Source organism: Leptonotus elevatus, chromosome 15 (assembly GCF_054856555.1).
Source record: "Leptonotus elevatus isolate MCC_2025b chromosome 15, RoL_Lele_1.0, whole genome shotgun sequence".
Taxonomy (NCBI): domain Eukaryota; kingdom Metazoa; phylum Chordata; class Actinopteri; order Syngnathiformes; family Syngnathidae; genus Leptonotus; species Leptonotus elevatus.
Genome location: NC_141253.1, coordinates 20,336,286 through 20,359,737, shown reverse-complemented (window position 1 = coordinate 20,359,737; position 23,452 = coordinate 20,336,286). Strand labels below are relative to the sequence as shown.

General features: G+C 40.3%; 1 protein-coding gene across 8 annotated transcripts in view; it reads right to left on the bottom strand.

Annotated features, from left to right (window-relative positions):
- Positions 1-23,452, bottom strand: part of mvb12ba (multivesicular body subunit 12Ba) — a 101,002-nt gene that overhangs the window by 37,775 nt on the left and 39,775 nt on the right. For all 8 annotated transcript variants that reach the window (XR_015097187.1, XM_086095847.1, XM_086095845.1 and 5 more), the window contains exons 6-7: positions 17,364-17,507; positions 7,464-7,558 (exon numbers count right to left, since the gene is read on the bottom strand). Coding sequence is in view for 7 of the 8 variants with exons in the window: in XM_086095847.1 (XP_085951973.1) it covers positions 7,464-7,558; positions 17,364-17,507 (239 nt within the window). In the remaining variant the exon portion in view is untranslated. The remainder of the gene's footprint in view (positions 1-7,463; positions 7,559-17,363; positions 17,508-23,452) is intronic.

Below are 23,452 nucleotides of genomic sequence, written 5' to 3'. Positions count from 1 at the left end.
AATGAAGAGTACCCCGAGTCCAATGCATATTCATCGGAGGAGCGGGTACAGTCTGATCACGGAGAAGACACTGTTTCTGGACTACGATGCCACCATGAATGGAGTGGATAAAATGGATCAGAACATCTCCTACCACCCGGTATAGCAACTGAAGGACACGGGGAAGCGAGACGTAACGAAACCGTAACGTAACCGTAGCATGATCCTGATATTAGACTTGATGACACACTGCAGTATATACTTGCTATTCCCCGGAAAAAAACGGCCTGCAAGAAAGTGGCGCACGCGAAGAGGCAATCTGTTGTGCAAATGCTGTTGCGTCTCTTTGCACGCAGGAGAGTGTTACAAAAAGAAAAACTGTCGTTGAAACATCCACATATTTGTAAATAGTACCACAGTTGCACACATTTGTAAATAGTTTGCCAAATTGTTGTCAAATTGTTACACTGTTGAATGTAAATAAACGTATTTTGCTATCAAAAAACACTTTTTCATTCTTGGTGGTAGTGTTTTATAGAAGTAAAGCACTATTTAGGTGTTTGTGGCATCATTCATGGACAAAAAGAAGTGTAAAATTCACTAGAATGCATGAAATAATATCGGTTCACTAAAAGCTTGATTTCTCCATATTTTGGTCCAAAACAGGCGAAATTGGGTCAAACTAACCATTTTCTATTGTTGATTACTAAAGAACGGAATAAGGTAGAAACAAACTTTTTTTTTCTGATGAAAGATGAAAGTCCAATCTTTCATTTGGTCGTACGTGTGTTTCCATAGTCCAAACAGAACATTTTCTGTGGACATTGAAAGATCAGTCAAAATGCTTAAATCGGCTGGCACTGGCGGCATCCCTTTTCTGAAAACGTCTGGCAGTCAAAGAGTTAATTTAAAATGATCTAAATCTTGTAATTTTCACATTTGCAAAAATCTGCTTTTATGTTGGAAAACAGTGAGCAACATTTTTGCATATGCAATGTTCTGACATGCTACAGACCAAATTAGTAACTTTTTTTAGTCTTTTAAAATGCTGTTTTAACATGCATCTGCCTAATAAAATACTACACACATAAGTTGTAACTACTAATAAATATATTTTTCTTTCTAGTACATTTACTCTTTTTAGATAGTGTCAGTTCCTGTATAGTACCCATACATAAGTTGATGTATACTTGTCATTTGAATAGTACAGGTTTAGCTGCTTAGCTGCCTGCTGCACCTCCTCCAGTGCACTTTGAGGTCAGCTGCAGGGTCGTCAGCTGGTGCCACCGTTCACTGATGTTTCGTCTGCTGACCAGGACATCTTGCGGCGGGGGGGCCGTGGTTTCTCTCTGGACGTCACCCCACGCCGCTCCCTGCAACTGACCTCACTGCGGCGTGTCAGACAAGAGTCTAGTAGTTGCACATCATATCGGGGGCGCTAATGTTTTTATCATGTCCTGAAAGCCCTCATTCTCCACAACGCAGTATGGCTTAAGTCTTTATCAATAAACCGGGTTATTAAGGTCGTTATTAACTTTCTTCTGGTCGAGTTGTGGCCGATTTAATTGGAAGAAGTCCTGTCTGTCTGTCCGTGCGTGCGGTTGAACACCGCGGATCCATGCCGTCTCATCAAGCGTGTACGTACATTGGCCAAACTCGCGGTTGACAATCTTTGCACATGCCGACACTTTTATCCAGTATTCCATTGTTCATATAAAATAAACATGATCTCTTCTATACTTTGTACATTAAACTTGCACGTTGTAAATCTTGCCCGCGTAACCCTGTCTCCATTCAACTTTTGTCACAAACTGAAAGCAGAGTTTTGACCAGCTCCATGATGTCATGATGATCAATTCTAAGCTCATGATGAGCTAATAATTTGCAACTATTGAAGAATAACATTCACTGTCCTCGTAGCTCAGCTCCTCATCTGGGCCCCTGGAAGTCAAGGCCCCACTGGTGTGGTATTTAATGCAAACCTTTTTGCAGATCCACTCCAAAGTTGAACATTGGTGATTTCACCAGTATTTGTAGGCTGTTTTTATCATTCACAACTTAGATTTCCATGTGTACAAATCATCTGTTATCATGAACAAACTATCTTTTCATATTAACTCATTTACTCATCTTTTTTCAACCCCTATTCTAAAGTGACCACACATCCTCATGTTCAATTGATTAACATGTTCTTTGATAATATTTATCATGAAATGTCTTTTCATATTAACTACTCATTTAATAATATTTTTGCATACCCTATTGTAAAGTGACCACACATCATCATGTTCAATTGATTAACATGTTCTCTGATGTTTGTTATCATGAACAAACTATCTTTTCATATTAACTCATTTATTAATATTTTGTATACCCTATCTTAACTTATCTTCAGAAAAGGGATGCTGCGAGTGCCAGCCGATTTAAGCATTTTGACTGATCTTTCAAGGTCCACAGAAAATTTTCTGTTTGGACTATGGAAACACCAAATGAAAGATTGAACTCTCATCTTTCATCAGAAAAAAAAAGTTTGTTTCTACCTTATTCCGTTCTTTAGTAATCAACAATAGAAAATGGTTAGTTTCACCCAAATGCGCTTGTTTTGGACCAAAATACGGAGAAATCAAGCTTTTAGTGAAACGATATTATTTCATGCACTCTAGTGAATTTTACACTTCTTTTTGTCCATGAATGATGCCACAAACACCTAAATAGTGCTTTACTTCTATAAAACACTACCACCAAGAATGAAAAAGTGTTTTTTGATAGCAAAATACGCTTATTTACCTTCAACAGTGTAACAATTTGGCAAACTATTTACAAATGTGTGCAACTGTGGTACTATTTACAATTATGTGGATGTTTCAACTATAGTTTTTCTTTTTGTGTAACACTCCCCTGTGTGCAAGGAGACGCAACAGGATTTGCACAACAGATTAGTTTCACTGCGATTGCCTCTTCGCGTGCAGACGCTACACTTTCTTGCCGGCCGTTTTTTCCGGGGAATAGCAAGTATATACTGCAGTGTGTGTTGCCATCAAGTCTACTATCAGGATCATGCTACGGTTACGTTACGGTGGTGTTACGTCCGGCTTCCTTATGTCCTTCAGTTCCTATACTGGGTGGTAGATGTTCTGATCCATCTTATCCACTCCATTCATGGTGGCATCGTAGTCCAGAACCAGTGTCTTCTCCGTGATCAGACTGTACCCTCTCCTCCGATGAATATGCATTGGACTCGGGGTACTCTCCATCGTCCGATCAAATGTCCGCTTGTGCAGAAGTACTCGGCTGTGCTCCGCGTTTTCCGGCGTTAGCATCGCTAGCCGGTGAGGCTTTATGACGTGACCATCGTCGCGCGTCAACGCTTCCAACTTCGCGTCAACCTCGGGAGTCACCATCATCATCATCATCACTAGATCTGCTTGATACTTTCAGCACAGCTGCCCAAGGCTTTCCTCTACCCGTTTCCCCAAAAAAAACAAAAAAAACATAGTGAACATCTTTTAACGTCTTTGGCGCCTCTCCGTAGGTTTTTACTAAACGTTATTTAACGTTTATGGCAGTCAAAGAGTTAAGCATGTTCAGGAACGGCAACAATCAAAAAAATCAAAATAAACATTATGTACAGCTTTGGGAAAAAATTAGAGAGTGCTGCAAAATGATCCGTTTATCTGGTTTTGTTATTTAGAGTACGGTGGTAGATTGGTTTGTCCTTGATTCAGTTCTCAATGATTTTTGTCGGCTAAATTTCGCAAGTTTTATTATTTATATATAAATAAAAAGTGCTTCACAGATTTGGTACAATTTGGTTTTAACCAGACTTTCTGGAATGGATCCTCACAAAAACTGCGGTTCCAAAATATATGTTTGAGTAAAATAAACCTTTTTGTTTTATTCTATAAAATATTTGACAACATAAATCCTGAATTCAAAATATTGTCATTTAGAGCATTTGTTTGCAGGAAGTTAAAAATGGTCCCCCCCAAAAATCTTTTTTTGGGGCTCTCAATTTTTTCCACAGCTGTCTATATCATTCTTAAATCCATTACTAATACCAAAATCCACCAAAGAGGGGAGCCGTCGACCCCGGCCAGGACAGAGCAAGCACAACCCACCAGGCCACGGCAGCGCCAAGGCACAACCCCCCAGGCCACGGCAGCGCCAAGGCACAACCCCCGGGCCTCGCAGGGGTCACCGGCCGGAGAGCAGCCCCAGAAGCCAGTAGCGCCCCCCACCCCAACACGACCCGCGCCCCCAGCCCATTGCCCAGGATTCTTGTCCCTACGCCCCATCCAGGGCAGCGTCCATCTTGGCCAATTAATTAGGTACACTCAGGATTCTCACACACCGGCCCGCCCTGGGAGGCAGCCATCTTGGCCAAATGATTAGGTGATTTCAATATAGATTCGGGCAATACAAATGACTTTAAGAACTACATGGAAATTGTTGGTCTATGCCCCATTATTTCTCAACCTACAAGGATCACTACCCACAGTGCTTCTATACTGGATAGGGCTGGGCGATATGGCCAAAAAATAAATCTCGATTTTTGCAGTCATTCAGGACGATAACGATTTTAATCGATTTTAATCTAATGAACCCAACAAACATTTATTTGAAAGGTTTCATTTATTCAAAAATAATTCCTGTGCAAAAATGTTCAGACAACGATAATGTATACTAATACAAAATTAGTTCATAAATTTAACATTCATAGTTTGTTCTTAAATGCCACAATTAAGTAGTTGGTAGCTATTGTAAACATGTCTTGTAAACCACCCATCCAGCATTCTGCCACATGTGCAAAATTACAACTCATAAAAACTTTTATTAATCCAGAAGACAAAATTCGAGTTCACGATTTAGCAAATTTTCAGCTATTCGATTTTTAAAATGACGATGTATTGAATTATTTAGATTTATTGCCCAGCCCTAATCCTGGATAATAGATATACAAACATACATGAAATAAAATGTGGTATATTTACAATAGACATAAGTGATCATCTCCCTGTATTTCCAATATATGAAAAAATAAGTATAAATACTAGACACATCTAGAAAAGCAGTAGAACTTTTAAAAGAAGATTTGAAGTGGCAGAACTGGGATCACGTATATACAAACAACTTAAATAATGCGTATAATTCTTTCATGACCACACCCACACATTCATATAATAAATATTGTAAAAATATTACAATTCATGCACAAAGCCTTCTTTTTTTTCCTTTGTGAATATTGCCCCAAGATTATCACAAAATTTCATATCAAACAATGTTAACAGTATTTTTCTTGAGGCTGACAAGCTGGTGACATTTTGAACATTGTTCAATATTTTGCTGGTAAAAAATCTAACGACTACACAGACATGAATATGTCACTGATAAAGCAAATCACAGATGTGATTATAGAGCCTTTAACATACATTTGCAACTTATCATTTATAACAGAAATTTTCCCAGAACAAATTAAAATATCTAGCACAGCTTTCTAAAATATTGGAAAAATTGTATGCGATAAGACTAAATAAATTCTAAGACAAGCATAAAATTTTAAGTAATAGCCAATATGGGTTTCGTTCCAATCACTCAACTACCATAACATTAATGGAGTTAACTGAAGAAATTTGCACAGCCATGGATAAAAAACATGTTTTAGTGAGCGTTTTTGTAGATTTACAAAAAGCATTTGACACATTAGATCATGAAATATTATTGCATAAATTGTTTAAATATGGTTTAAGAGGTGTCGCACATCAATGGGTTGCCAGTTATTTAAAAAATAGAAAACAATATGTTGAATTCAATAGTAGGCAATCAAAACACAGTTATGTAACTTGTGGGATGCCTCAGGCATCAATTCTGGGGTAATTTTTCTTATTTATGTGAATGATATTACAACCATTTCGAAATTGTTCAAAAATTGTTCAAAATATTTTGTTTGCAGATGACACCACTTTATTTTATGCCGGGAAAAATATATATAATGTAGTACAAGTAATAGGGAAAGAGTTGAAGAATATTATGAAGTGGTTCAATGCTGATATTAGTAAAACCAGATCGATGATTTTCAGTTGTAGAAATATGGATGTTGAAGCAACACTGACTGTGCAAGGCATAGAAATAGAAAGGACTAATGAAATTACGTTTCTAGGTATCATTATTGATGAACATTTAACATGGAAAGCGCATATAGAATATGCCAAATCTAAAGTGTCACAAACTCATTTTAATGTATGTATCCAATGCGGTACGTAATGCTTGTAAGTGCTACATGTTGGCCACAAGATTTTGTTACCCATGAAATTATAAATGTATGGTATAAGTATGTGGTAAGTATTGTTCCAAAATTCTATAATATATTGTAAGAATGGTAAAGCTACACACCTTACAACATGAATCGAATCGGTGGTTGAAGACGGACGTATGCTGTTTCCGCACAGGGGAGAGGCGAGCGACGTGGTGGTGCTCCCCGCATATGGCAGCCAATGCGGCGACATCCCAGCTGCCGCTCGGCCTCAGCACCGAAAAGTTCACGCAGGTGGGGCACTACGCTCAACCAAAACATGCTAGGAACCGCAAAGCTTCACTCTCATTTGGCTTGTCCGCGGTCAAATCTCACTTGCTTCCACCCAAACCTGTAAATGCAGTGTGAATGAAACCCAGCTCGAGTGGGTGACATCAGTACGCTGGTTGCGCGTATACTGCTGCGTTCCAGTGCGCCATCGAAAATTACCAACACATCGAGAATTGAACACATCTACTCCCGCACATTTACAACTTAAGACGTGCTTTAGAACATGTCACCGTCTGATTTAATGTGAATCGGTGCTGTCTTCAGTACCCATCCCATCCGAAGTTCACTGATACCCTGACTCTGGTCGCCTAAACCCCCCCGAATTATTTTCTCATCGGATATGCACGATTCATGTAGGTTTCAAAAAGGCAAATTTCGCCAAAAGATGAGGGATTTTCATGTCTGTTAATGTTTGTTTTAAATCTAATTTATGTACTGTATATAAAGTATATACAGTATATAGTTTAATTTGTTTCATTTTAGAAATGTTTTACATATTTTTATTATTTTATTTAAAAAAATAATTTCATAACATTTTATTTTTAATCAAAATTTAATGTAATTCGACTTACAAACAAATTTGACTTACGAACTTCTGTGAACCCATTGTGTTCGTAAATTGAGGACTACCTGTATGTAAAAAATAATAATTGCCGGATTACAGATTATCATCTGAATTTCTCCCTGCAAAATATCGGAATCAGCATCGACATGAGTAAATCATAATGGTATAAGACTTTATAAGATTTAGCAGGAGCAACAACACAATGATGTTTCCCCAAAAATGAAATCACCAGTTATTAATCTTTTGGAGTAGTTAATCTGGGGGAAAAAGACAAACAAATATACACAGCCCAGTCCAAAAAGATTGGTAAAAAATTGGGAGAGATGTTGAATATCAAACCAGAGATTGCGTAGAAACTGGAGTTTTGGTGTTCATAATCTGGTCGAGTAGCGGTTTTCCCTCTGAAACTGGCAGGGAGGGTCATGGAAAAATGCCTGTGGGCAAAAAAGAAAAAAAGATAATAGATAAATAAAAAAATGCAACATATTCATTAACTCTGTGGTAGTGACCATAACACAATTGCGCCATTTAGATACAGAAGTAGGGTATTTTTTTTATCCTTTCAAGTCAACAGACATTTGAACAATGCTCCAAGTTTCCGAACGATCAGAGTGCACACTTAGAGTGTATTTCCAAACGCCCCCATGAATAGGGAACAGGGACCCTGGCTGCGAGTCCGAGCTCGACTGATCTCTATCTTTTTTTTTCTATAATAACTGTACAAAAAAGTGTGACTCACTCCAGAGTGACATTTTTCCTTTTTCATGATGCATTTTTGACTGGTGCAACTTATCCTTCAGTGTGACTTACTTTACTCCTGCGTTCGCTTGGGCGTTAACTACCACAGTGCATCACATGATCGACGCCGTGATGAGCGCCGTAACTGGGCCGCAAGCTATGACGCATGCTGCGCAGACGTTACAAATTCCCGTCAAGTGTAGATGGCTGGACGTAGTAGCATCACTCGTGATTGGTCAGTCTAGTCACATGATGTGAAGGCGTTAGGGCTGGAAAAAAAAGTTGACCTAGTCGGTTGGGCTGACCACAAAAATTGGTTGACGCAAAAATGCATGTGCCGAAGTTATTTTAATAATTTTAAAAAACATATTTGTGGCACCTGGAAGTTGCCGGAGGCCCGGAACCAATATTTCATGTTTCCGCACGGTCACTTATTGCTGACAGACTCCAACCGGCATTCACCACTACTAACTAAGATGCTTCTTAGGGTTTGTTTGTGGTCTCTTTAGACTGAAAAGGGAGAAAATTAGCATTGCTACATGTCTTATGTTTGTAACAATCCGCGTCAAAATCGCTAAACAAATAAAAGAGCTTAATTAATTTACTGGCGCCGGCCTGGCACACGTAAGATGGCAAGTGGCCCTACGTGCGGTAGCAACAGGAAGGTGGTATCTACTATGTTAAACATAGAGCAAGACTCCGCCGACCCCGCCGTGGTAGTTTTTTTTTCCACTCCTCCAAGTAGCGTGCAGCTAGTGTGCATTTGCCATAAGGACTATTACTACGGTTTTACGCCACCAAATGTGCAATAACTGAGCCAACTTGACCCAGTTGGCCACAATCCACTTAACAGACGCAAGGGAGTTTGCACTTTGCAAACACGGACAGTGGCGGTAGAAACAAACTCAATTTGTGACATTTATGGATTTGATGGAACGTAGAAAAACATCAGGGTGACGGCACAGGATCCTGGGGCATAAAATTAGTTATTTGAAAAACCTAAGTATGCTGCGTCAATGGCCATTGTAGGCTTTGACAACTCAATGTTTGAACGAGACAAGCAAATAAGTCTGGCTTAGTAAACATATGATAAGGATAAAGCGCTACTTAAAAGCACTCCATTTACCATTTAATATTTTGATCAAATTGCATTTTTTATATGTTGGACTGTGAAGTGATTTTCAGGAAAAGTACAATTAGTAAGTGATTCGAGTTTATTCAGGGCTAATCCTAATCACGATTATTAATCATTTAGCATAGGCTAATGTTGGTGTAATATGTGCATGTGTGCAGAAGACAAGGAACAATGAGTATTTTTTATCCACTAAATTCAACTCAACCTTAGTTGACAAAAAAAATATATATGAAAAAAATTGAGGAAAAAAATTATAACAAATTACACTTTTTGGGGGGGCGGGGCGATTAATCGATGGAATAATCGATAGGCAACTCGATTTTTTTTTTTAAGTCGGTGACAGCACTAGAAGGCGGAGTCAAGCCTTCCCTGGATAGTTTCTGCAATACGGTCATTTTTAAAACATGGATCCAGTGGAAGAGGCTGTGCAAGGAGGTGTGCAAATATATTGTAAAAATTATTAATATTACTAATTATTATTTAATAATTATAATACTAATATAAATAACAATTCTAGTAATGATTATTATTTGATCATTATTAATCATTACTAATATTGTGTGTGGTTTCCCATGGTCTGGACGGGCCATGAAGGCAACACTGATTTTTTGATAGCCAACTACGCACATTAGTGTGTTGCTGTGTTTTGGAGTGGTTTTGGTCGACAGTAACCGTTGCAAATTGGCATTAAAGAATTGTTACTAGCTTCCTCGCTTGGTATGATCATTTAAAACGTTACTATAAACATTTATATGATGCAAGCTCTAGGCCAGGCTTGCCTAATCCTGCAGGTTTTAGATGTTTGCGTCCTCCAACGCACCTGATTCTGAAGATCAGGATCGTTATCAGGCAGAGCTTGCTGATGAGCCGATTATAGGAATCAGGTGTGTTGGTGTACGGAAGCATCTAAAACCACAGCAGGACTCCGGCCCTCGAGGACCAGGATTGGGCGAGCCAACTCAAGGCATTATAAAGACACACAAATGGTAGCCAAATACTTTTTTTTTTGCTTTGTTATACGTTTCAGAAACTAAAACAACTTCCAGAATTGGCTATAAAATGCTGATGAAACTCCACTCTGAGGCGTCCTAGCCAATACAAGCCGCTGCGACAACACCGGCTTCGAGTGAAAATGCAAGGGTTGCACACAGGTATGAAGTTAAACGCAAGCACGGCACTCCGCCGTGACGTCTGCGACGTCGCCTCGGGTGCAAGTATAGAAAGGCCTTCAGAGTCCAAAAAATATGGTAATGTTATATCTGCATCTGTGAGCCTCATCTGAACAAAATTTTTTTCTTCATTTTGTTAATTTGACAAACAAAACGTTTATTTGGAGGGAGTTCTTCCTTTCCAATGACTTGGATTTCCTCTGCCTGTAATGTCGCCGGTGAATGCTTACTATGCTTACTTGGACGCTTCAAGGACGTCGGGTCGAGGTGGAGGAAGGCGACTATTTGTAAAAACAATTTTAAATGTAAACAATGCCTATTTACCACATTGATTAACAGTTTTGAAGCCACTTTCTTTGAAGTCAGCCAAACTGTCACTGTGTTGTGCTGTGTCATTTGCTGACCTCCAAAATACAATAAGGACTTTTTAAATGACTTTGCAAATCTTCTTGCCGAAATCATGCTAAAATATAATAATATCCTTCTTATTGGGGACTTTAATATTCATGTGTGCTGTCCTGAAAAACCATTGGATAAGGACTTTTTAAGCCTTATTGACTCATTTAATATAGTGCAGTGTGTGTCTGGCTCCACACATGAAATAGGTCATTCTTTAGACTTGGTTCTTATTTATGGTCTCGCGGTGGTCTCACATCTAAAAAATAGTGGAAAATGTGATATCTGATCATATGGCTGTTTGCTTTGATGTTGGTTTTCCCCCTGCCTCTGCTGTTAAATCTGCCGTTCCTGAGTCAAGACATAACATTTTTAACCCCCCTCACTGCTGGTCAGTTCTTTGATGCCTTTGATGAGCTTTGTATCCCCACTTCACAGAGGAACTCAGCTCATGGTTCCACTCACACAGCCTCAATATACTGGATTCAGTGGCTCCATTCAAGGTTCTGTTTAAATGGACCCCAGAAGCCAAAATCGCGTTCACCAAATGCAAAAGCAATTGTTTGCGTGCTTGCCTATTTTAATCCATCCCAATCCGGATCTCCCTTTCGTTGTTGAGGGGCGATGCGTCGGATTCAGGAGTGGGGGCAGTCCTTTCACAGCACTCTCCAGTCGACCAGAGACTCCACCCGTGTGTCTTCTCTCGAAATCCTAGTCCAGCCGAAGCCAACTACGACGTGGGAACGTTTCTGGCCATTGAACATAAGAAGAAGCGATAAAGTAACACCAGCAACAGTTAAATCCAGGAGGCAGCAAGAGATTGAAATGTTGGTGAAAGAGAGAAGGCAGCTAAGAAAGCAGTGGAGGAAGGCCTCTGATGAAAAGAGAGATGATCTCATGCTGCTCCAGGGGGACATCAAATGCTGGTTGACAACGTTGCGAAGAGCTGAGAACTTGAGGAAACGTCGTAAGAGGAAGAAACGCACAAGAACACGGTTCTACAAAAAACCCTTCAAGTTCCTTCACCCCCCAAAAAAAAGCGGAACCCTAAAAACTCCAAAACAGGAACTGGAACAACATCTACAAAGGGTCTACTGTGACCAAAAAAGGCACGAACAGCTATCTATCCCTCGTGACATACCGCCTTCAACCTCCTGATTTCAAGTTGGACACTGACCTTCCAAAATGGAAGGAAGTAGAGAACATAGTACGACACGCGAGATCAGCATCAGCCCCTGGTCCGAATGGAGTACCATATAAGCTCTACAAGAATGCACCAGATATTCTACGCTACCTTTGGAGGCTCATGAGGGCAGTGTAACGAATATTGCCCGTCACCCTAAATGTTTTCATTTTATGTGCCTTTTTAAACATTTCCCCCTGGGGAATGTGTGTGCGTGTCTTAACTCTGTGTTTTCTGTTCAAAAGGACTCTTTTGAGTTTCCCTCCAGCAGGGACTGGACTTCGTTTTATAACCCTCAGGAAACGCATACCACAGCTCCGACAGACCTGAAATCCTGTTTGATAAGCAGTCCATAGACCATCTTTTATGGTCTGGCCTATCCACAGGAATTAGCCATGTGTTTTTTTCTTGGGAAACAATGCCCCGTGGAAGGTGTATGGTACAACAGTGCCCTCCAACGGTCACTATCGATTATCCTCAAGAATCCTGCCGCTCCTAATTAATCTGAAGTCTACATAATTTGGGACATACACTCTATGTACTTGACTGACATCAAATAACTCCTGTTGTTTATCTTTGTACGCAACCTGTATGTCTATCTCAAATGAATGATGTGTGTAATTTCTGTAGCCACCTAAGTTTAGCTAATTAGTAAGCTTAGCGGATTCAATAACTTTATGATCACGGTAATGTTTGAAATGTGTTCTAGAATGATAAATAAAGCATCTGGTTTGTCAATTCTGATCCCAACAGCTTGGTCTCAGTCGACCAAGTCTGTTTCATGCGCACGGAGGGGGTGTGACTCCGACCGACCCCCCTGCTGACATAGCTTTAAAACCAAGCGTGTGAAGGAACTTCTCTTTTTTTTCCTGAACTCTCTTTCCCCTGAACTGCTCAAGGACTCTCTCGTTCCTGCAACTCCTCCACCACACGGCTTCTTCCTTTGAGCCACAGCGCGCGTCACAAAGCGCGCATCAAGCAAGGAGAAACGTGGTCGCTGAGGGTGACCACACGCCTCCAGGCCGCGCATGCATCACCGGGCAGCATTCCAGCTGGACGTGTGCCAGCCAAGGACCGGCCCCGCTGCCTCCACGCCCCGCGAGCACCTGACCAGCAGCCGGAGACCTGCTGCAGCATTCCAGCATTCAACCGAGAATTGACGCTCGAGTCTCTCTCTCTCCCGTGCGACTGAACCGGTTTGTGAGTTGCGCTTCCATTGCAATATGATGATCATATACTACTGGTGCTATGCTTTTATTCAATAATAAAAGAATTGACAGGTCAAACGCTTCCATCTTTATCCCCCATCTACCTTTTTCATCTACCTTCTTTTATCTTAGTTAGTTAGGTTGCAAGTTTTCTTTTTATCTTTGACTCGCATTTTTATTCCGTTTCATCAATAGGTTAGGCTGTGACTGATATATGTGTGTTTACTAAATAAAATTGTTGTCTAGAAATTCCATCCGAATTATTTGTGTTTACTGAGTGGATTAGTAATTCTCTTATGAAAGCAAAGAACTCCATGATTAACTAAAGTAACAACTTCAGATTATGAATACTTGATAAAAGGATTTTTATCGTTTATTTTGCTCCTACAAACAAGCAAAGTCAACGTGGTGCCCCCGAGGTTGCTGAGAAATTTACAACTCCCCTTAGTACCGTCTAAATTTCTCATAAGCCATTACGGCAACCCAAATCATCATAAAGAAAAGGATGCAACAGACAGTCAATTCCTGCCAATCTGTCTTCTCAATGTTGAGGGCAAAATCTTTTTCAGCATGTTAGCACAGAGGCTATCCACCTACCTGGAGAAGAATAAGTATATCGATACATCTATACAGAAGGCCGGCATTCCTGGGTTTTCTGGCTGCTTGGAGCATACCAGTATGATCTGGCATAAGATCCAAGCAGCAAAGAAGGACAAAAGAGACCTCCATGTCAACTTCTTCCATGTTCCATTATCTGTCACTACACTAATAAAAGCCTACTTTAAAGACCTGCGATTGTGCTTCACAACAGCTGACTACATAACATCATGGCAGTGTGTTGAAGTAGGCATTATGGCAGGCTGTACAGTCTCACCCCTGGCCTTCACAATAGCCATGGAGGTCATCATAAGGACCTCAAAATGGGTGGTAGGTGGTGAGCGAGTCAAGAACGGGATCTGCCTTCCACCCATCAGAGCATACATGGACGTCATAACCATTTTGACTACTACTGCAGCATGCACTAGGCGATTACTTGCAAACCTGCAGGAGAACATCCAGTGGGCCCGTCAAGAGAGAACTTAAAAACGTGAAGTTCTGCATTGGTGATGACCCTATACCCACAGTGTCTGAGCAACCCGTTAAAAGCAGGTGGTACAATGCAAGCCTCAGGGACAAGGACCAAATACAACAACTAGGGAAGGACATTTCTAACAGTCTGGAAAATATTAATAAGACACTATTGCCAGGAAAACTTAAGCTCTGGTGCCTACAATGTGGTCTTCTTGAGTATTGTAGCCTCTCACACTCTATGAGGTCCCAATAACAACAGTGGAGAAGATGGAACGAACCATGACCTCATACATTAAGAAATGGCTCGGGGTCCAACGCTGTCTGACTAACATCAGCCTTTACGGCAAAGGGGTCCTTGAACTGCCTATAACAAGCCTAACCAAAGAGTACAAGTGCTCTAAAGTAAGACTCCAGATGACTTTGAAGGATTCTAGAGACCAGACTATCAGTAATGTTGCACCACCCCTGGTAATTGGACGAAAATGGTCACCTTCTAATGTGATGCTGCAAGCTACATCAGCCCTGACGCACAACGACATTGTGGGGCTTGTCCACTAGGGAAGAGGAGGCCTTGGCCTTGCTTTAAGTAAACCAACTTGGCGTAAGGCCTCAACATCAGAGAGGAAAAAATGGTGGTAGAAGAGGTGTGGCGTCAAGAGGAGGTGGAAAGAAGCGCCAAGGCTGTCTCGCTTGCCAAACAAGGACAATGGATGAGGTGGGAGGGCCTGGAAGGAAGAAAACTCAGCTGGAGAGAGCTCTGGGAAATGGAAGCAAGCTACATCAGCTTCATCATTAGAGCAACTTACGATGTGCTCCCATCTCCAAAAAACCTCCACCAGTGGTATGGAGCGGACCCAACCTGCGCCCTCTGCTCAACTCCAGCAAGACTGCAACACATCCTGACCGGTTGTAAAACCAGCCTCACACAAGGCTGCTACACCTGGAGGCACAACCAGGTCCTCAAGAGTCTGGCAACAGCCATTGAGAGCAAGAGAGCATACCATCAACTCCCTGCCCCTGAGAAAGACAAATTCCATAATAGCACCAACATTCATCCAAGAAGGTCAGAAAAAGCCCATCCATCCCTCTGCCAAAACTAGAAGCTGGACATCTAGCCATGACCAGAGATTGGAAGCTACATGTCGATATTGGCCAACAGCTAATCTTCCCACCCGAAATTGTAGCTACCACCTTAAGGCCAGACATGGTACTCTGGTCATCCTCACTGAAGACTGTGTTCATCATGGAGCTCAATGTCCCATGGGAGAATGCAATGCAGGAGGCCTATGAGCGCAAGAAACTGCGCTACACAGACCTGGCAGCAGACGCTCAGCAGAAAGGGTGGAATACAAAAGTCTATCCGGCTGAAGTGGGATGCAGGTTTGTGGCTTCTTCCACCATTAGCCTGTTGAAGCTACTTGGGATTCATGGACAGGCTCTGCGGCAGACAATAAGATCAGTCTCTGAAGCAGCAGGTGGATATGGGCAAAGCGGAAAGATCCTGACTGGGCTCAAAAGAGTGGCGGTACTTCCCGCTCGCTAAAACCCACCACCTTTTAAAATTTGGTAACTTATGATTGGGTATAAGACACAAGCTCAGGCGTGATCACCCTGTAGCCGGCCACCTTTGATGAGGGTGTCTAGTGTTGAAAGGCCGAAACACCCACTGATTCAAAGGAACACTACTGATGATATGAAGCGGTAGCTGCTCGGCTCTAATAACACGAGTGTAAACGAGTATTCATTCAGCTCCCACTGATATGCTAACCTGCTGTGTAAACAGCCAAAAACAGAGCAATTCTGTAACCTCATTTCATGCATTCGGCATCCCTCGGCTTGACTTGTCTACCCGTCCGTTCAAGGTATGTTCAGCTTTGCTTGGGTGTTCAGACTCAGAAAATGAGGTCAAACTCAGAGTTATTTTTTTCCTCCGATTTTTTGGTCGAAGTCAGATTTGTACAAGTTCCGAGACGTTCGAACTCCAACGCTCTACTGTATTTTTGAGTTTGTTGCGTGGTTGGCCGTCGTGTTAGTGTGGAGCTGCGAACTATCAAGCTGATGGCTATTTATTGCTACCGCGCAAATTTTCGAGAGCTAAAATTAGCATTACCATTTTGACTTGAATATCGAAAGCTACTTACTAGTCCAGCAGGAACAGAGCCAAGGCCGATTCAGTCGGAAATCCCTCCTTGTCTTTGACCTCACGCCAGTGTGCTAAAGCCGGGACAATATTGATCCTTGACTGTCTTTTTATCCGGGTAGCCTCCCTTTTTTGGGGGGGGCCTCAGATAAATATTTGCATTTCTTCTGTTCTTTTGAAGCTTCACCATGAAAACAGTAATCACGCTTAGACGCTTGAATCGACTTCCATCTTTGCAACGAATAGAGAAAGGGGTAAGTGACGTATGCCCTAAAGCAGTTTTTTGTGTGGCAGTCAGTGTTCCTACCACACTCCTCAAAATTGCTTAGTTTCAGGAAAGCGACACAGAACCCCTCAGGCCATGACAAAGGTACCATTCAACTGGCTGCAAGTTAATGTTTTGATAACATTATAGTCAAGTTATGACAATATAATTTGAAGGTTGAAAAGTTCCTAAGTGCTGCTTTAATTCACCCGATTATGACTCTGAAATTTAGCTCACTGTAGGCTCAGGCTGGATTGGGAGGGAACACCAAGCTCAGCGGACACGCATTCCATTAATGTATACACGGCACGTCACCTCCTTTGCACAATTTGATCTTATTGTAAGTGTAGCACCGAGTCGACCCTTTAACAAAGTAGTCCTACATGTGATCGGCACCAGAGGTGCATCCACACGACACGCACGGTTGCGCAGACTGCACACTTTTTCCTCGTTAATCTCATCAAATAGTTCTTCTGGTCTGTAGACAAGACTGATAGGCACCGTAAAAAAATTAAAAAGGCGAACAATTCCGTGAGTGTCGTAATTTTAGTCCCGGTTCCATCGATTCTCAATACTCAACTGCACAGCCAACCCGAAGTATATCCAAGCAACACGATTGCTTCATGCATCACTGGCCAAATTGACTGGTAAGATTTTATCAATAACCACCAAAATTTATTTTAACCCGCATTCGGCGAATGGTAATTTCGAACCCTGGATACAACGGTAGAGGATGACCAAAAAAACAAAACAAAACACTCAGCTATAGCAAGAACAATGTGGTGGTTAGAGTGTGGAATGTTGCTAACCTCATATTGCTAAAAATGTGTACAAAGCCTTCACAATGCATGAAGTAGAAAATTGAAAATCGTATTAAAAAACAAACAAACATATTTAGTAGTAGTAGTGAGACAATAAATATGAGTGGACATACTTAGTCACTGAAGCTGGTGGGACAGGGGTTGAAATGGAGGTAGAATTCACATTCTGGATATCAGTCATGGCTGATGTGTGAGAGGACTCCTGAGTTCGTGGCACAGTACCCATACGATACCAGATGCCCATGTTGTTAAGCTCTCTGTTAAATAAAAACAAGTTGTGGTTATGCATCAAATATGAAATAAAAATGACTAAAAAGCATGGACTGTTAGGAAGCATTGATTATTCACAACAACTTTTGAGAAACTTGTAATATGCATTTATGATACTTTGGCACTGATTTATAAAATAAAATAGCCAAACAATAAATTTAGCTCATCTCTCTCAAAAAAGAAAATAAATAAATAATAATTTGCTCATCTACCCAAATGCACAAAATACTGCCGCAAGTAAATGAAAATAGGTTAATTTGGCACATGCAATGTGATGTAGCAACCTCATATGAATTGAGGTGGCTGATTTTGCATCTTTAAATCCTATGCCTGAACGGCAGGTGTAAACCAGCAACAATGACTGCATTTTTTTGTGGTGAGGCATAGTCAACATGAGAGATGGCAGAGAAAACAAACTTTTCTGCTTGTATAAACATTTTTGAACTGCCAGAAACAATGGCTTTGAATAATTGGTTCCACATTGCATTTTGCACCTCATTAAAACAGATTGAAGAGCTATATATGTGTATATTAGTGGTTTTATATCGCGTTAACTTGAAGTGCCTTTAACGGCACACATTTTTTTAACGCTCGACCGCCCCTTATTTGGAAAGCCTCCTCTAAGGGAATTCAAGTCGTGACGCAGCAGGAACGTCCACGGAAAAATACCCAATAGAAATGCACTGTACTGCACTGGAGCTACAATACACAATGTTAAGGGGAAGAATGTTCAAATGAAGGAGCAATTTGGACTGTGTAGCACTACCGCCGGTTCTCTAGGACAGTCCTTGTTGTGTAATCTGGAAGGAAAGGAGATAAGGAGACTTGGTGGTGGGATGCGGAGGAGCAGAAGTGGATCCAGAGAAAGAGGTTAGCTAAGAAGAAGTGGGACACTGAGAAGACTGAAGAAAGTAGACAGGAGTACAGGGAAATGCAGTGCAAGGTGAAAGTAGAAGTGGCAAAGGCCAAACAAGGGTCTTGCGATGACTTCTATGCAAGGTTGGACAGTAAGGACTGATCTATACAGTTTGGCAAGGCAAAGAGACAGAGATGGGAAGGACGTGCAGCAGGTTAGGGTAATAAAGGATAGGGATGGAAGTGTGTTGACAGATGCCAGTAGTGTGATGGGAAGATGGAAAGAGTACTTTGAAGAATTGATGAATGAGGAAAATAAGAGACAACGAAGAGTAGAAGAGGTGACTGTTGTGGACCAGGAAGTAGCAAAGATTAGTAAGGATGAAGTGAAAAGGGCATTGAAGAGGATGAAGAGTGGAAAGGCCCTGATGATATACCTGTGGAGGCATGAAAGTGTCTAGGAGAGGTAGCAGTGGAATTTCTGACTGGGCTGTTCAACAGGATCTAATTGCAGGGATGTGATTTGACCAAAGTGAAATTATCTGAAAATTTAGCCGGGGGTCTGGGGGCCGCGGGCACTCAGCTAGGTCCAGAGCTCATGGGTTTTCCGTGTTTTTAAGTACTTTCAATGCACTCAGATGACAAAGAAATAGACAAAACAACAGCATAAATTTTCAATGTATATTGAACTATCCCATATAAAATTGCAGTTTTAGTCAACTCAAAATCAGTCACATTCAAAAACATTGGACTGCCTTTGCTTTTAAAAACTATCACTGAGAATATCATCATATATATTTACCATGCAATAAATCATTTAATCAATCATTCTTAATTTAATACATAATGCATAACAAAAACATAAAATACCTCATGCAGCAAGCTCTGGTAAAAACACAATCATGCATTCGTCGAATGCATGATTGACTAAGATCATCTCTGTAACTGCATACATCAAGACAGTCAACATATTGAAACCTGAAAAGTGCGAACATGCAGCATTCATTTGAGTTTGTGTCAATGATTAACCATGTTAAATATTTATGGCCATTTTTATTACGTTATAATATTTTCGAAAATTTGATTTCGATTAATTTGAAAAGTTTACCACCGACCTCAAAATTCACGACTCTGTCAGCAACTGGTACAGGTTGTTGGGGTGGATCACGTCTCTCTATTACCGCTTCCGATTGTGATGTCAATAAGGGATGGAGGCCGTAAAGTTTTGGAGTTTTCGTTTGGGCACCGAAACTTCCAGCGATGGAATAATTTGTTGTTCTTGACTGGAGTTCTTTCACGTGTTTTTTGCTCTTTGCGTGACTTTCAAGAGCTTTAAAACCTCTCCCACCATAGTCAACGGTATCACGGCACCAAATGCAAAGCGCTTTCCCGGCACGATCGATCTTCCGAATAAAGTCACTGAACAAATTCGTCACAGTCTTCTTTCCAACATTTGTAGATATATCCTTCTCTAACCAGTCCCATCGAAACTTGTTTTTTACGATCTTGTCAATTTCCTTAACTCGCGGAGCATCTTTGCGTTCGATCACGGACATCTTTCTTTAAACACCCGGCAAAAACGTCTGAGAAATGAACAATGGCATACTCCTATGCCTTTATAACAAGCGCGTTTATTGGTCAACAAACAATGGCATACGCCTATGCCTTTATAACAAGCGCGTTTATTGGTCAACACGGAGACTTCAGCCAATCGCAAGATCAGTTTCATTTCAGTTACGGAAACACTCAAATGGAATGCTGTCGAGAGACGAAATCGGATTTTTTACCACTTAAAAAATTGTAACATTTTATTTTTGGAGATAAAAAAAGCGGAATTCCGCGAATTAGCGGAAAAATCACATCCCTGTAATTGAGAAGATGCCTGAGGAATGGAGAAGAAGTGTGCTAGTGCCCATTTTTAAGAATAAGGGAGACATGCAGAGTTGTGGCAACTGCAGAGGAATAAAGCTGATGAGCCTCGCAATGAAGCTATGGGAAAGAGTAATTGAAGCTGGACTGAGGGCAGAGGTGAACATTTGTGAGCAGCAGTATGGTTTCATGGCAAAAAAAAAAAAAAAGAAGAGTACCACAGATGCAGTATTTGCTTTGAGGATGTTAATAGAGAAGGTCAGAAGGAGCTGCATTGTGTCTTTGTAGATCTGGAGAAAATGACAGGGTGCCTGGAGAGGAACTGTGGTTTTGTATGAGGAAGTCTGGAATGACAGAGAAGTATGTTCAAGTGGTGCAGGACATGTATGAGGACTGTAAGAAAGTGGTGAGGTGTGCTGTAGGTGTGACGGAGGGGTTACGAGTTGAAATTGTTCCAGCAAAACACCTGGACGTTATTATTACAGCAAAAGCATTGTGTAGTAAATATATAATGTATTGTGTATGTATATGGCATACTAGTTATTTGGACTAACGAATGAAAGTCACTTTGTAAGTCACATTGTTAAGATATGTGTGTGATAGACTATTTATTTTGCCTATTGTAAATAACCTGTTAAGTCAATAAAATAAAATAAATTGATTTAATTAACGGAGGAGATTGTTAAATGACGAGAAAGTGAAAATGTTTAATCAAATGCCAGACAACTCTGCCTCTGCAGAAAGGCCAACCTCCCATCAAGGGTAGTGACTGGGTTTTGATCAAAGGTCCAGCCTAGGGTGGGAAGGTCCTTGTAAGTGTTGTTGACAACCCCGAATGCTGTGAAGATCGCTGAACGACCCTCCTGGAGTCACCATTCGCACAGCACAACAGGCACCATTGACTAATAGTTCGTCTGGTTGCGGAGTGAAGCCTGACCGAATCAAGGTCAGAGAAGGGGAAAAACAAGCACCTTGTCTAGCTGTGGAGAAAAGTTTGACCAAGTCAGTCAGTGAGATGGATGGGAGCACATTCAGTCTGCTCCCCAACAAGGTTCCGCAACCGCTGTTAAGTCTTGGGCCTGTCCATTGTGCTGGAAGTGTCAGAAGGGACAAATCAAGGAACATCGAGTCCCTTTCCTGAATCGAAGATGCGATCGGACTCTTTGGGGGCTTTCTTTTGTTTTTATTTTTGGGGACATTTTGAGGGGGAAGAGAGAGAGAGCTGGCTGAACTATTAACGCTGAATAGTACATGCAGAAAAATTGTGCACACTGGATTATGAACAATGGACAATATACACACAGAGCAAAAACACATTGATTGCACTTGAAGGACAACACTATTTTTGACATTGTGCTGATGATTATTTCACTAATGTGTTTTTTATGATGGAAACAAAAAATATTATGTTATGCTCTATGATGGTGATATTTTGCCTATTTGACAAATACATTGTATTGGTAAGTTTTAAATTATCCTACTGTTGAAATTCTAACTGAAGTGACTGATAGGTGATAGGTTAGCAAATATGTGATAAACGGGGGAAATGTTAGATAAATGTATCTTAATTATCCCATATTTAGTCTTTTATTAATTGCAAAGCATTTATTCAACATTGTGAATTTATTCAACATTGTGACCTCTGTGCGAGTTGGAGTCGACTGCAGTCACGAAGCTTTATCACAAGACAGGAACTGTGCCCTCATCACAAGACAAGTGGCAGGAACATTTTTATGGTTGAGAAGCTTTATTAAGAAACATAAGCTTTTGAGGGGAAATCAATATGGGTTTAGAGCAAAACGGACCACCTCAATGGCAGTCATGAACTCGTAGAAGCAATTACTACTAACACAGATAATGAAAAAATTACTGTTGGAATTTTTATAGATTTAAAAAAAGCATTTGATACTATAGATCATTCTATACTAATGAATACATTAGAAATATATAGCATAAGAGGTTTGACATAAATGGATGAAAAGTTATTTGGATAATAGATATCAGTACTTACAGTTTAACAATATACAATCAAAACACTTGAAGATTACTTATGGAGTCCCCCAAGGGTCTGTGTTGGTTCCCAAATTTTTTATATTGTATATAAATGATATCTGTTGTGTCTCAAAAATATTCAAAAGTGTTTTATTCGCCAATGACACAACTCTCCACTGTTCAGGAGAAAACCTGAAGCAGCTTCTGACTACTGTGGAGTATGAATTAAGCACATTAAAAAATTGGTTTGATCTGAACAAATGATCACAAAACTTATAGAAAACAAAGTTGATAGTTTTTGATACTAGACAAACCAAACAGGTCAAAATTTTGGTAAATTAAATTGAAATAATTTGGTTACCTCTTCCTCTCTAGCAACCATTTTGATTGCTGCCTGGTTCCTACTTGTTGAAAACCGTTTTTGCAAACTAAATGATGATCTTGAAGACGCTAGAAGCAAAGTAGTGAGTAAAATTCATTGTTAAGTTAAATTACTGATATACGTTATGTTTTGAGTTGAAAGGGAAGATAATAAATAGGTTAAAAATATCGTTTTTATTTACATATATGTGCAAGGATATTTCATCAGACTTTATATGAAGCTGAGCTTAATGTTAAAACATTCTTTGTTTTTGTTACAGTTTTCGCTCTGTCATGTCGGAATCTTCAGTAAACAACGGCAAAAGGTTCACTACACCACAAACTCCTCGTCATTGCATCAGAGTTTAACTGGCTGGATAGCTACAGTAGCCACACTGCAGTAAGGACAGCACAACAAATATTAAGCAAAGGTGTGTTTCTGTAAGTCAATTAAAAAAAAAAATTAAAAGCAAAGTTACATTTTTTTACTTCAGACATGAACTGTTAAAATTGCATATATGTTGTAATTTCTTTGGATGTATCGGTATGAGTGTAATGAAAATTGTATATGTGAGTATAAGGATATGATTCATAAATGTATTATGGTATACGCCTATAAATTTCATGTACATATGTTGTTGGCAAATGTGCGTATGTTGAAGTGCACTTGTATATATATATGACTAGGTTTATACATTTTTCTTTTGTTGAAATACATTAACCTTATTATTGTTATCAATATAAAACGAATAAAGGGTAGGACTAGATACATTTTTAACTTCCTCCTATGCCTTTTGAACATATAAACTCTTTTCTTTTTTCCTATTCTTGTTTTCCTTTTTACTTCAACTTATAT